The sequence below is a fragment of the Leptonychotes weddellii genome, chromosome 7 (assembly GCF_054177405.1).
Source record: "Leptonychotes weddellii isolate Sample4059 chromosome 7, ASM5417740v2, whole genome shotgun sequence".
Lineage (NCBI taxonomy): Eukaryota > Metazoa > Chordata > Mammalia > Carnivora > Phocidae > Leptonychotes > Leptonychotes weddellii.
In genome coordinates this window covers 133,109,337-133,123,991 of record NC_138375.1, presented here as the reverse complement: position 1 = coordinate 133,123,991, position 14,655 = coordinate 133,109,337, and the positions used below count along the sequence as shown (strand labels likewise).

Below are 14,655 nucleotides of genomic sequence, written 5' to 3'. Positions count from 1 at the left end.
CCACCGGTCCTGACTGCTGTATCTCCCGGCAGCTCACGAGGACGTGTTCTCAGGCCAGTGGGACACGCGTGAGGAGGCCCCACCATGGCCCTTGCCGCCAGCACAGCCCGGGGCCCGGGGGAGCTGCCGTGCCATGATGGGAACTTCTGCTCCCCGTTCTCCCACCCTGTGCTCCGGCCAGGCCCAACCCCAAATGTGTCCCCTGCTTGCCGGAGAGCCCTGCTCACTTCCCTTCAACTTACAGGAAGCCAGTTTCAGCGTCTGGTTCCAGAGATGGTTTTCTCTTTCCCAGGAACCAGAGCCAGAGACACATGAACAGGGCCTGGGGGCAGCGCCTTCACCCTGGCTAGTCTGCAATTCCAGGGCCAGTTCACGAGATGACACCGCCCCCCTCCCCCTGTCCCCCGGGGGACCGGCAGAAAACATTCCGGTCCTGCCACTGCCTTCCCCACCATCGCCACACGGCCCCAGCATTCTTGGAAGTTGGTGAGAAATGGAGCCTCTATGCCTCTGATTATTTGCAAACCCTGGCAGGGCTTTGGTAAACCCAGGCCAATTTCTGGATTAAATTAGAAAAGAAAAGAGGAAAAATATCAGAATCCTGGCACAGCGAGAAATCATTCATTCAACAAAACTTGTTTAAGAACATACTGTACAGAGGCTTGTCCCCATGCTGGGGTGGGGGGAGGTCAAAGGGTATGGCCTCTACCCTGAAAGCACAGAGACCTCTGTGGAGCACAAGTCTCTGTAGGCCTAAGGAGTGTGTCTGCCGTCCGCAGAAGAGATAATCTGGGGGCTCAGGAATTCTTCCGGAACACAGGCAGTTAACAGAGCTGGGAGAGACAGCTCTGTCTGCCTAGAAATCTGCTCTTCCTACTCTGCTGTTTTAAAATGATTATTAGGATCAGCTCATTTAATTGCTTTAGAAAGAATCCCCAAAGTGACCTCACAGGTCCACTGAGCCAGCAAGGCTAGGGTGGGGGTGGGGGTGGACGGAGGTCTGAGCAGGGAGAGGATGGAGCTCAGCTCAAGGGCGAGGTCCCCGACGGTGGCCTGCAGGAAAGGGCTGCTCCAGCTGCAGAGAATTGACGGTCTGCAAAGGGTGAGGCGAACCTCATCTCCTGGGGACCGTGCAAGCCTTTATGGTTCTCAGAGGTTGTGGACGGTGTAAAGAGGAAGAAACCAGGTGCAGGACAAGGCGGGAACTTTGCTGGGTAGACAAAAGCTAGGATTAGGATGTAGCTGCTTCTGACTCCAAAGCTGGTCCTCATTCTTTACCAAGTACGTAGGGACCACCAGTTCACTGATGCAGTGGGATGTGAATGCAAACTCTAGAGCACTGGGGCCACAAGGCGAGCTCAAAGCCTGTGGGAGATTTCTCTGGAGCCAGGTAACAAATATTTCCTGAGCACCAGGGAGTGACTATGTTCAGTGCACTATGCGATAGCACAAAATCAGCCACAGACAATCCATAAATGAGTGGATGTGACTGTATCCCAAAACTTCATTTATTTTTTTTTAAAGATTTTATTTATTTATTTGAGAGAAAGAGAGTGAGAGAGAGAGAGAGCACAAGAGCGGGGAGTGGGAGAGGGAGAAGCAGACCCCCTGCCGAGCAGGGAGCCCGATGCGGGACTCGATCCCGGGACTCGATCCCCGGACTCCAGGATCATGACCTGAGCCGAAGGCAGTCGCTTAACCAACTGAGCCACCCAGGCGCCCCCAAAACTTCATTTAAAAAAAAGGATGATGGGCCGGATTTGGCCCTTGGGCTGTAGTTTTGGCAATCTTACTTTAGAATCTCTGTTTATCTTGAAGAGTTCTGTGCATCTTGCTTTAGCTCAGTAATATGCCCAAGGCTGGTTTCATATAAAATTGATGTTTTAAAATGTTTGCCATCCAAACCGTGGTGGCCTCGGTGGTCTCTGTGGCCTCTGGAGGACATTCCCAGGGACAAAGAGAGGACCGTGGGCCACCTTCCGGGGCAGGCCATCACCGACCGCGGTAGTCTGCCTCACACCTGCAAGGAGGGCAACGGGACCAGCAGCTCCCTAGGCAGTTCTAGGTCTTTGTGGACACTGAGATCCCAAGCAACACACCAAGGCCTCTGGTTTCTCAGAGAAGAGCAGGATTAGTTAGTGCTTCAGCTAAAGGCTATAAGCCCCAGAAGAAGCACATGGCTTTGGGCCCAGGTTGTAGATTTCTTGAAGTCTTGGCACAAATTGTACTTTTCTCAAAATGCACGTGTGAGCATGTTCCTTTAATCAGGTCTCCAGTCCTCCCCTGAGGTATTCGTCACCTGAGCCAGGAGAATAGCCACCATCTGTGCCTGCAAGGTAACTGGAGGGGCCACGAACACGGAGGCCACATCCTAGCATGGTTCCTGGGGCTTCCAGGCACACATGGCCACCACACCAAGTTTGGAAGCAGAGACTAGCTCAGGGGCTGGCAGAGCAGGCCTGGGAAAATGTGGTGATGCCCCAATACACCCAGCAGGTGTGTTCAGGCATGTTGTCCGCAGCCCAGCCTAGGAGCACCAGACACAGCAGGGAGCACGTTTCTAAGGAGAAAGGGTCAAACGGAACAGCAGGTCCCAGTGCACTGAGAGAGTCTGCGGATGAGGGGAGTCCTGGGCAGAGGGAGGCTCCTCCTTCCCAGGGCTGGGTCCAGTGGAGGCCACAGTGTGAGCCAGGGGTGAAGGCAGGGAGGAGCAGAAGCAGGAATGGGATGACAGCAGAGGGAGGCCAGCTGTGGAGAGCCACATCGAGGCAGGGAGCCCAGGCCAAGCAGTGGTGCGGGAACGGGGGCCTGAAGGAGCCAGTGTGGCTAGACAGGCCACATCGCTGGCCACATCTCCTCGTTCTGCCCTCACAGCCCTCCTAGCGGTGGGAGGGGAGACCCTTCCACCCTTGAGCACTGGATAGAGGTTCTCGGACGGGCTTCCCAAGCCTCTCTGACTAGGCTAAGGATCCCTGGGCCAAGGGGACGGGGCCTCATCCTGGGGTTTGCCAGCAACCTTTGAGGCTCTGGCGTCTGAGAGCTAAAAACCAGTGTGAGGGCCCCAGAGGATGAGGTCACTGCCCACAGCCTGGCCCCAGTGCTTAGAAGGCCCCAGTACCCTCTTCCGCACAGACTTCTTCATCTCAGCAGAAAGCCAAGAGTGGGTATAGCTTTGGGCTGAGCCTCTGGACAAGCAGAGGATGAAGAAGGGCCTTGGAGAATGGGGCCCTGAAGCAGGATGCACAGGCCACATCAGGTTTCTGGAGATGGTCGGGCTGGGCTGCGGGGGTCTCAGTGCAGGGCTCATGTTCCCGAGTTCGTGGGCCAGTGACCAGGGCCCATATCTTCAATTTACCCTGGGCCGCAGGGATTTGATAATAGGAGACATTCTGAGTATAGGGCTGCTGTGGCTGAACTCAGCAAAAAAGGCCAGGTGGTCAGTGCAAGGCCACGGGATTGGGAAATGATGCTGCTGACAAGCCATGGGAGTCTGCCAGGGTGACTGGGGCGAAATTCCAGAAGATTAACTGCTGGGGGAGGACATGAAGTACCAGACACAGCACCCAAGGGAAAAGCTGAGGAGAGAAAGATCTCAGGACACCACTACACACAAAAATGTAAACCACTGCAAACTGCCCCCAAACAAAACAAAGGGCAAAGAACCAAACTATGGAGAATATTTCCCACCCACATGACAAACAAAAAAGTTAGCCTATTCTAATATAAAGATTCTTCAAACTGACAAGAAAGAAACTAATATCCCAATAGAATAAAGGACATGGATAGGACCATCCTAAACATGGAAGATGATCGCTGTTTTTAAGTATATATATATTTTTTTACAGCTGCAACCTCATTACCATCAAATAAATACAACTTAATGACAAAAAGCATATCCCAGCTATAGCTTTCAAATTACCATAGCTGAAAAGGATTCAGTGGTATGAGGAGGAGGGGAGACAGGCATTTGCTTAATGGAGTGTGAAGAGGTGAAACCCTAACAGAGAACATTCTGGCATAGAAAGCTTTAGAATGCACATACCTGTTGACCAGGCATTGCACTTTCAGGGACGCAGTTTAAGGAAATAGTAAAGGACAAGTGATAGATTTAGCTGTAACGATGTTCATTACAGCTTAGTGGCTGATCTGACCTCTAGTAGAGAAATTACTTTTGTTATATGAATATGTCATATCAATAATCAATTACATAAAAAGTGATGTCTATGTGTGCTATGTGATTTGATATGATGCCACCATTAAAATTAGATAGTAGGAGAAAATATTCACACACCTACAGGAATATATTCTAATTTTCCATCATAAATAATATGTTGTCTGTGTTAGATACAGTATCTTTTAATAAACAAAGAATGTTATTTTTCTAGATTTAGGGAGGAAAAGAAGGAAATGGGACCTGGCAGGAGGTGCTGGAATGGGTTGAGTGGTGGGGGTAGTCTGAATGCCGTGAGACCTTTTCTGCACCCAAGTGGCCCTTGTGAGGCTCAGCAAACATTTCCAACTCTTCTCATCTTCCAGACAGTCCGAGATGGAAAGAAGGACAGATCGATTAACTCCCATTTCCCTATGAAAAAAAAGGGAATAAAATGTCTTGCCCGTAAATACAGGAAAGGAAATGGCACCTCTAGCAATTTCCCACTGCCCTTAAGATCACATCCAAGTCCCTCTCCACATCCAGTGACTGGCCCTGCTCACTGGCAACTTCCCTTCCTACCTGGGCCCTTTGTTCCCCACATGAGCCCCTTCTCACACTTTCAAATGTGCTGACCTCGTTCTTGCCACCTCAGGGCCTTTGCACCACCCGTTTCCTCTGAACACTCTATCCTGACCCTTCCCACAGTCATCCACTATCAGTCAAGTCTTACTCCAATGTTACTTTCTGTGCATGTCCTCGCTGACCACCTGTATAAAGTGGCCCACCTTTCCCAGCCCTTCTCCACCTCCCTATGTTATCTCTTTCATTGTATTTATCTGCGATTATCTCTTTTGCTTTTCACTTGAATATTGTCTGTGTCCCTCACCAGAATACAAGCTATGGCTATGTCCTTTCTTGCTCACAGCTATGCCCCTTGCCTGACATATAGAAGATGCCCAACATTTGTTGACTCAGTGGTCAGGTGCCAGGTGTATTAGTCAGCACAAGATGAGCCATGCTGCGTAACAAAGTCTCCACCCCATCAGGAGCTTAACACAGTAAAGCTGGTATGTGTTTCCTTATACACATCACAGTCCTGCCCCATTTTGTACCTGTGCCTACTGGGACGTATGGCTCCCAAGATCACTATGTTAGGGAAAGAAAAGAGGAAAGGGACACATTGGCTCTTAACCGCCTTGACCAAGAGGTGACACACATCAATTCCTTACACAAAGGCCATTAGACAAAACTAGCCACACAGCCCCAGATTAGGTGCAAGGGAGGGGAGCATGTGGATATCTGAGGAGCCTGAAATGTCTATGTCACACCAGGACCCACACATCCCAGCCCAGACTCTGTCACAAGGAGACCGCAAAGGGAGCCCTACAGGCAGAATCACCCTGAGCAGTGAGGGAAACCAGCCTAGCTGCGCGTTGCCCAAGAGAGTTGCGAGAACCCCCACCAGACCTTCCTCCCAGGGCCTTTGTGGTCTTCTTCAGGGGACAGGCTGTGTCCATCCAGGGCTGGTCCCTAAGCCTCAGAAGCAGAAAGTGTTTCCACCCTGGCCCTGGATGACCTCACAGCTGACCAAATGCCTCACTTGGAGCACAGTCCGGGCCAGCTGCCGCCACATCTGTCCTCCACGTTGCTGGCTTGGCCCTGGGCTGGGAAGTCCCATAACCAGCTGTGTACTTCCAGAGGGAGGGAGACCTGCCCTGGCCAGGCCTTCCAGGGCCACTCAGGGCTCCAGTTGCAGCTCCAAGCAAGCCAGCACCCTAGGGTCTCAAGGCCACAAGACGGGAGCCACTGACCACGATGGTGATCTAAATCCAAATGTAACTTAATTACAAAGAAATTCAATCATCCATTGAATGGCTGCCATCAAAAATAACAAATGTTGGTGAGGATGTGGAGAAACTGAAACCTCAGGCCCTGTTGGGAGGGGATGTAAAATGGTGCGGCCGCTGTGGAAAACAGTATGGGGGTTCCTCAAAAAATAAAAAATAGAGCTACCCTAGAATCCTGAAGCTCCACTCCTGGCTGTATACCCAAAGAACTGAGGGCAGGGACATGAAGAGATATTTGCACACCCATGTGCACGGCTGCATTATTCACAATAACCAAGAAGTGGGAACCGCTCCAGTGCCCCTCGACAGGGGAATGAAGAAACACAACGTGGCAGAGACACACAACGGGCTATTCCTCAGCTCTGAAGACAAGGACATTCTGGCACATGCCACGACAGGGATGGACCTGGAGGACATTACGCTAAGTGAAATGAGCCGGTCACAGAGACAAACAGTCCTCTTATATGAGGTACCTAGAGTAGTCGCCATCACAGAGACAGCAGAATGGTGGTTGTCAGGGGGCCTGAGGAGAGGACGGTGGGGGTTAGTGTTTAATGGGGTCAGTTTCCGCTCTGCAAGATGAAAAACTTTGGGGATGGACGGTGGTGATGGTTTGCACGGCAGTGGGAACGTAGTTCATGCCGCAGAACGGTACGCTTGAAAATGGCGAAGGTGATCAATTTTACATGTATTTTACCACAGTCAAAAAACCGTTTAATTAAAATTTTAAAATTCTATTGAGAATAAAAGGAGATGAAAATTGGGTTCTCCCATCACGTCAGCCACGTTTTAAGTGCTCGAGGGCTGGCTAGTGGCTGTTGCATCGTGCAGCACAGAATTGTGAGCATCTCCAGCATGCAGAGGTTCTGTTGACAGCGTTGCCCTGGGAGGTCATCCTGTCTCACGTACTCACGGTTCCTCAATCTCCCTCCTCCCCAGGACCACCAAAGAGGGTGTGACTGCCATCAGCCCCCGGGACTCTCTCCGAGGTGTACACGGCCCTGAATGAGGACAGACAGCCAGTCTTACGGGGTATTAATTGTCAGGGCAACACATGCCCAAGCAGAGCGCCTCATCTCCCCCACCACACTGGGAGGTGGAGCGCAGGTTAGAGGGGCAGTTAGAGGGGCAGACATACCCCCTTCTCCCTGAGCCCCTGGCTGGCAGCCATGCCCTGGGACAAGCATGCATCCGATAAATGCTTGCTGGATGCCACAGGGAAAAAAGACTTGACCCAATTACTACTTTTCCTCAGCTCCTCCAATTTATCTCCTAAAAGTCTTTTTTTTTTTTTTTTTTTGCTATGATAAAATGTGTTTCAATTTAAGACTGTTTGCATTTCTCAGGCTTTTCAAGAAGCTAACCAAACCATCCTATTATCCAAAGTTGGGGTACAGTCGGAGCCTAAGGGTGTACATGAATAAACTGAAGTTAACTGGCAAAACCAAGAGAAAGTTCGAGACTTCCTCCTCCTGGCTCATGCAGCACGAGGGATGTGTGACACAGAGACCCTCCCCACCAGGTAGTCAAGTCACGTGTGACATAGTAATTATAAACACATATTGGTCTCTGCCTCCCCCCCGCCGCCAGTTCCTGACACAGACCTCCCAAACCCTGTAATGTCCGAGGGACGGGGGTGACAGGAGCAGCCCTTCACCTGTACCTGAGTTTTATGCTGATGAGGTGACTCTTGCTGGGCTCAGGACGGGGGGCCGGCTGCCAGAGGAACCCACCAGGTGATCGGAAGGTTGGAACTTCCAGCACTGCCCCCTGCCCCCACCCCGAGGGCGTCTAGGGAAAAAGAGGAGCTGGGGATTGAGTTCAATCACCCACGGCCAATAAAACCTCCACAAAACCCCTAAACAGTGGAGTTCTGTGAGCTTCCAGCTGGGTGAGCACACCGAGGTGCTGGGAGGCTGGTGCGCCCAGAGAGGGCAGGGAAGCTCTCAACCCCCTCCCACCTGCCTTGCCCCAGGCATCCCTGCCTTTCGACTGTTCTGGACTTGCATCCTTTAGAATATACCACTGGTAGTAAGGAGGGTTTCCCTGAGTTCTGTGAACTGTGCCGGCAAACGTGTGAACCTGAGGAGGGGGTCATGGGAACCCTTGATTTATGGCTGGTTGGGTCTTCCACTCAGATCATACAGGTGACAAGCCGGGATTTGTAAGGGGCGTCCAAAGTGGGGCCAGTCTTGCCCCGTGGGGTCCATGCTAACCTCGAATAGTTAGTTGTTGGAAGTGCTTGGTGCGGAAAACCCACACATCTGGTGTCAGGAGAGGTGGTGTGACTATAGAAAATAGTTCTCCTTCGGCAGGACCCTCGGCTGGACTGGAAGGCAGTGTAACGCTTGAGGAAGAGCGCACGTTTTCAAGGCAGGCAAGATTTTAAATTACCAGGCTCGTGGAGTTAGTGTGAAGACTGCCTACAATGATGTGTAGTAAATGTCCAGCACGGGCCGGGCACATAGTCACTCATGACAGTAGGAGGACATTTTATTATTTTTACATTAAAGGTACTTTTCAAAAATGAGATGAGATTAGGTGTGACAACACTCTCCAAAACAGAACACACTCTGCAAACCTACCGGACGTCGGCCCCACTCTGCGGACGAGAGGGCAGAGTTCTGGAAGGTCGATGACTCACCTAAGGCCGGCAGAGAGGAAGGTGGGCAGGCGGGCAGGGGTCTCTCGGCCCAGCCATCGGCTCATTCGCATCCTCTTGCCCCTGACCTGCCTCTCCACCGGGGCCCCGGGGAGCCTTGCCCATGGACCTGGTTACCTCTCCGTCAGCCCCACCACTCCAGCCCAGCCACCGGCTCCCACTTACAATGTTCATGAGCGTGAGCAGGTACTTCTGCACGTGCTCCTTCCCGTGGAACTGGACCACAGAGTCGTCCACGCCCAGCAGGACCTCGATGTTGTAGTCGCCGTCGGTAGCATGCCTTCGCGCCCTGCGCCTCGAGCCATTGACACGCTCCTCCAGGACACCCAGGGCACGGCTGAGGTTACCCAGGCTGCCCGGCAGGGCCCCTGGAAGGACAGAGGACACAGTCTGAAGTGGCAGCCCAGGCTCACCAGGGACGCCCGAACGGGCAAAACCCCACGTGGGTGCAACTCGGCAGCAGCCTGGCCATCATCTTGGGGAAAACTCACACAGTACCCACACAGTCCCCATTTTACAGAACGAACTGAGATTCTGTGAGGGCAGAGTGCATGCCAAGTGGGCTCAGACGCAGAAACATGGAAACCAAGTCCACAGCCATCACCGAGCCCGGGCCTGGCACCCAGCGATGAATGGAGAGGCTGAGAGTGTGCTGCTGGCAGCAGGCATGGCCAGCACCAGCTCTTTTCACCTGCTTACACACCTGAATACCCGAGAAGAGCTGCCCAGGTGCCACAGGGCCAGTCTCCCCGTTAGGGCCACCACATTATAACCAGGGAGACCGAGGCCCAGCCCTGGTAGTGTGTGTCCCACGGTGTCTCCCTAGGCAGCTCCCCTTCTAGAACTTTCCTCCACTGAAGCAAGGCCCCTCATCTGTGGGCCAGGCCTACCTGCCCCCTCCAGGGTCGAGACCTCCCATGGGTGCCCCTCTCCAGGTGAACCGTGTCTAACCCTGGCCACAGGCCGGGGAGGTGGGTGGTTGCCTGACTGAACTGTGCAGGAGACCAGGGCCCTCTGGTGACAGCTCCCTCACAGTCTGCCTGGGGTGTGGGAGGGGGCCCCAGGGGCCTCAACGGAGGGCCCCAGAAAGTCATCTTGCTGTCTGCACAGCTGTGGTGTCTGCCTCGGCTCTCTTCTCCTTTCCCCCCACCTACCGGGCCTGGAGCCCACCCCGGACCAGAGCTCAGGCTCACAGCCCTTCCCTGGCCCCACCTCTCAGGGTGGCAGCCGAACGGCCCGGGCTGGCCTTTGTCACTGTTAGCGGCCCCAGACCACACTGCCTGCTAGTCCCAGGGCCAAAGCCTTCTGGAAGCCCCTCTACGTCCTGTACTGGTCTCCATGTCTGTGCTGGGGTCCTGACCCCGGGCTCCTGCTTCTTGGCATTCCCAGACACCTGCCCTGGGAAGGGCCTAAGATCTCAGGTCTTCGTGTCTCCACCCACCCAGGGTGTGGTGTCTGGTCCCTGTGGCCCCTGCAGCTGGAGGTGGCGTCGATGCCCCCTGCAGAACCACCGCTCTACAAAGCGTCTTCCAGAATAATTCTCACTTGTCCCCGAAGCCTCTCGTCTGCTGCCTCCTGCAGACGGGAGCAGGACCTCCGTGTCCCAGTGGCACACGGCAGATGCTGGAGGCAGAACAGGGCCTCTCAAGGCAGCGTGGCCGCTCAGAGTCAGGCGAGGCAGCCTGCGCTCCAGTCCCGCCCCACCACTCAGCCCTGCGCACGGGTCTCCGCAGCCAGGCCTGACAAACGGGCCTCTGTGGCGTGCACAACTGTCCCTACTCTACAGACAGAAAGACTAACGGACCTGACTCTCAGCCAGGAGCTCTTTGAGGCACAGAGCTGCCACCTGGCCACGGGACAGGCACCGAGGAGGGTAAGTGGGGGGTGAAGGAGATGGAACAGAAGCAGGGGGCGGGGGCTCTGAAAGAACGAACGACTAAGTCGGGCCAGGGCTGAGCGGCTGCTTGTATTCCGGTACTACCTGGGGGTCCTCATGCCCCTTGCCCCGGCCCTGCCGCCCCCGGGGCGCGCTGACACGCACACGCATGGGGCCCCTCCAGGGGCGGGGCGGGGAGCGGGAGGGCAGGCGTGCAGACAGCCCCGTGCAGAGCTGCTCATTCTGCTGGGCTGCCTGACGATGATTCAGGGCCAGCCGTGCCGCTCCCAGAGGAGACACCAGCTACTTAAACCTGACAGGGGGTTTGAGGAACTGCTACTCTATTTTTACACATTTATTTCTTTGCATTTCCAACCAGCAGGGACAGCTCACCTTCAGAACCACCTTGGGAAGCAGAAAAATGGTAATTTCCACTAAAAAAAAAAAAAAAATCCTTCCCTGGGGAAGAGGCTAGACGTTTCCTTCTGCCCCTGTCAAAGCCAGGGGTCACTGATGGGTGGTCCCCGGGGCAAAACCAGACCACAGAGACACGTGTTAGGGCCACGCAGTGTTTTAAAAATATCGTATTTGGTTGACAGTACTTCAAAATTGGGAGAGTTCATGTTAAACAAAATCTAGAATAGCCATCTTCTCTTGAGGAATCAGGACATGGGGTCACGGGGTTGAGGGGAGGTGACGGGCAGGTAACACCAGGCTGTGGATTGACAGGACACACAGGGCCCGCATCCCCAGGCCACCTGGCCTGCTGCCCTCGCTGCCCTCCTGGCCCCTGAAGGCGTCAGAGTGCGCCCCTGACCCTAACCCTGGGAGCTGCCGTGCAGTGCCCCCCTCCCAATGCTCCCTGTGGGGCGGGGGGGTGAAGGGCCTGCCACCACGCCAGGTTGGCTGGGACGCATCCTGTAGCTGCTTCTTGCCAAGCAAGCACAGTGTTTGGCTCAATTCATGTTACAGGTCCATTAAAAACAGCAACGTGTTCTAAAGATGCGACAGAAATGACAATTTCACCCCAAGCGTAATTATTACTGTTCTAGTTGTTACTTTAATCATGATGATTTGGGGGCGTGACTTGGACATGATGTTCTGGAACACCTTCCCCCAAGACCCAAGCCCTGTAGGGATGCCCCAAGGTCAAAGTGCAGATGAGGAGAGGGGCAGGTGACAGCCCTGCCCTTCAGTCCAGCCCCTGGAAGCCTCAGCCCTGCTCAGGCCTGGCAGGACATGGGGGGTCTGCCAAGTCCCCAGGCCCAGGGCCACACGAGCAGCCAGGCTAACATTCCTTCCACCGTGTCAGTCTTGGCTATTTCTTCCGTTTCCCGACAATGGGCTCAGTTCTGAAGCCCAGGCCAGGCAGAGACCCCGACCACACCCCAGTCCTCGCAGGCCTGTCCCTCACACCAAGTCCTGCTGCAGGGAGCTCCAGCTCCTGTCTGGTCCTGGGCCAGCTGCCTAGGAGTTCCCTGACACCAAGGCTGGCCTTCTGGGCCTGTCCGTGTGCACTGGCTTGCTCACCCAGCCTAAGGGTCTCTGCTCCTCTCAGTCCCTCAGGGTCAGGGGGGTGGGCTCTTTGCCACTCTCCCCTGCTCCCCCTGGAGCTCCTGCATGCCTGCAGCCCATGTGCTAAGCCACAGTGACACAGAGCTCACCCAGCCCTTTGCTCCATCCCTCGCTACTGATTCAGGCCAGGATAATGAGCTGTCCACCCTGCCCATGTCCTGCTGAGGCAGGAGGCCAGCACCACCCTAGCTCCTCTTGCCCTCTGCACACAGCCTCCCCCACGAGAAGCTGCTGGTCCCCACAGGCGGCTGATCCATGACAGACAGAAGACTGGATCCCTGCAGGCCGGGGCCCCCCAGACTGAAGGCGTCTGTGGCGGGACCCCATCGTTCCAGTGGGTGACAATAGGGATTTTAGTTCCCAGCATGCCCTGTGCTGGGGGGACCCTTCGCATGGCAGCTGGGGCTTTGTGTTGCTCATGTCTCAGGCAGAGGATGACAAAGCAAGAAGCTTCCAAGAGCCGTCTCCAGAGGGGATCAAGCAAGATGCCTCAGAGAATCAAGGAAAGGACAGGATAAGGGGAAACAGAATTGGATCCAGGGAATCCCAAAGCACCTGTCCTCCAGGGGAATCAGTGGGTCACAGCGGCCAAGCTCATCCAAAGGCCTTGGAGCACAGGGTGCTCCCTGTAGCAAGCCCCGCATCAGGGGGTAGCCTCGGGGACAAACCTCTGCCACCCCAGCAACCACCTGATCCCAACCGTGAGGAGAAGGCTCCTCACTGCCCTCATTTCTGTCCCCATTTTAGCATCAAGGAGCCCCAGGAGCAGAAAGATTAAGTGACTTAGACAAGCCACACAGTCAAGGAGGAGCTGGGGCCCAGCCTGGGCCATGGGATCCCACGTTAACAAGCCCCAGAGCCGTCCCCGCCCTTCACCAGCCCTGAGGGATGGGTTGGGGAAACAGAAACTGGTAGAAACATAAAGGTTGAGCCTGGAGAAGAGAGCCCACCGGGTCCCGACTCTGCAAAGGCCTCAGGAGCCTTGTGCGGGAGGCACGGATTTTGTAGGTTCAAGGGCACCTGTGTGTTTGCAAATCCCACAGCCAGGACTGTGCCACGCTGACCTCTTGACCTGGGCCACCCTTCCTGCTGCTCCCCAAAGTTAGCACTCCCCACCAGGCCCAGGGGGAGCCCCTCCAAAGGCCCGGAGGGAAGGAGGCCTGCAGCCCCCCTGCACCGGCCTCAAGGACACGCGCGGTCCCATCTGCCTGCCCCACAGAGCGGGCTGCACGTCTCTGGGGGGATGGGGCGCACAGAGCCTTGAGAAGACACTTCGCAGTGACAACGGAAGACTGCTGCCCCTTACCCATGGAATCATCATCCCCACTTCTCACTGGACCTGCCCCCTCTCCTCCTTCAGGTGTCAACTGAAATGTCACCTCCTCAGGGGAACGAGGCATATTTCATCCTCATTAAACTAGGCTCTCCCCTCCCCCAACGTCTCCCTGACAAGCACCTTGTTTTCTTCCTTCATAAAACACCCCACCACTTGCGGTTCTAATCTCATTTGTGAATCTGCTTGGGCCTTGGAGAGAGGCCCCCCCCGGAAGACAAGGGCTATGAGGTCTTGTGTGTGCCTCAGTTTCCCAAGTGCCCGACAAGGCACGGCAGGGCTGGGAGGGCAAGGAGCCAGGGCGGAGAGGCAGCAGGAGGGAGCCCAGCGCCCCGCAGCGGGGCCTGCAGGAGAGGTAGGTGCAGGAGGGCCAGGAAGGCCAGACTGGGCAGGGGCGGCAGGAGCAAAAGTGAGGGGACGGGCAGAGGGGCTGGTGCAAAATCCAGCCATAACTTACTTACACACGACAAAGCTAAGATAAAATGACCCAGGGGGAGTTAACACGAAGGGGGCAACGAGAGGGGTACCATGTAATTGCCAACAATAACAATAACAAAAAAGCAGGCCTAATGGTATTTATGAGATAACATATAATCCGAGGCATTAATGGGATAAACCGACCAACAACGCATTGAGAAGATATCAAAGACAGGGAACTTTATGAACCTAACAAAGCTTCAACCTGTTTCCTGAGGAAAAAGAGACAAACCGCAGTTCTGTGTGCATTTTTATACATTTATTCCAGAAAACAATAGATGAATTAGATTAAACGTGAGGTAGGGCTGTCGGGGATCTGCATGACTGAGACAGCCTAGTGCTTAAGCCCAGCAACCCGAAAACGTGCCCTCTCCAAGCACACACGGGACAAGTCCCAAGTGTGACTATGTATTAGGACAAGCAAGAAAACTCAAAAATGAAGTCCACGGTCACCACCACGAGATAAAATCAGAGAAAACACGAAGAGGAAATGCCCTCAAACCCCAAACACCAGAAATTAAAGATACAGTCTTTTTTTTTTTTTTAAAGATTTTATTTATTTATTTGAGAGAGAGAGAATGAGAGACAGAGAGCACGAGAGGGAAGAGGGTCAGAGGGAGAAGCAGACCCCTTGCTGAGCAGAGAGCCCGATGCGGGACTCGATCCCGGGACTCCAGGATCATGACCTGAGCCGAAGGCAGTCGTTTAACCAACTGAGCCACCCAGGCGCCC

General features: G+C 54.4%; 1 protein-coding gene across 1 annotated transcript in view; it reads right to left on the bottom strand.

Annotated features, from left to right (window-relative positions):
• Positions 1-14,655, bottom strand: part of ADAMTS2 (ADAM metallopeptidase with thrombospondin type 1 motif 2) — a 205,635-nt gene that overhangs the window by 77,816 nt on the left and 113,164 nt on the right. Inside the window, exon 4 of the mRNA XM_081825628.1 lies at positions 8,828-9,030. Coding sequence (XP_081681754.1) covers positions 8,828-9,030 — 203 coding nt within the window. The remainder of the gene's footprint in view (positions 1-8,827; positions 9,031-14,655) is intronic.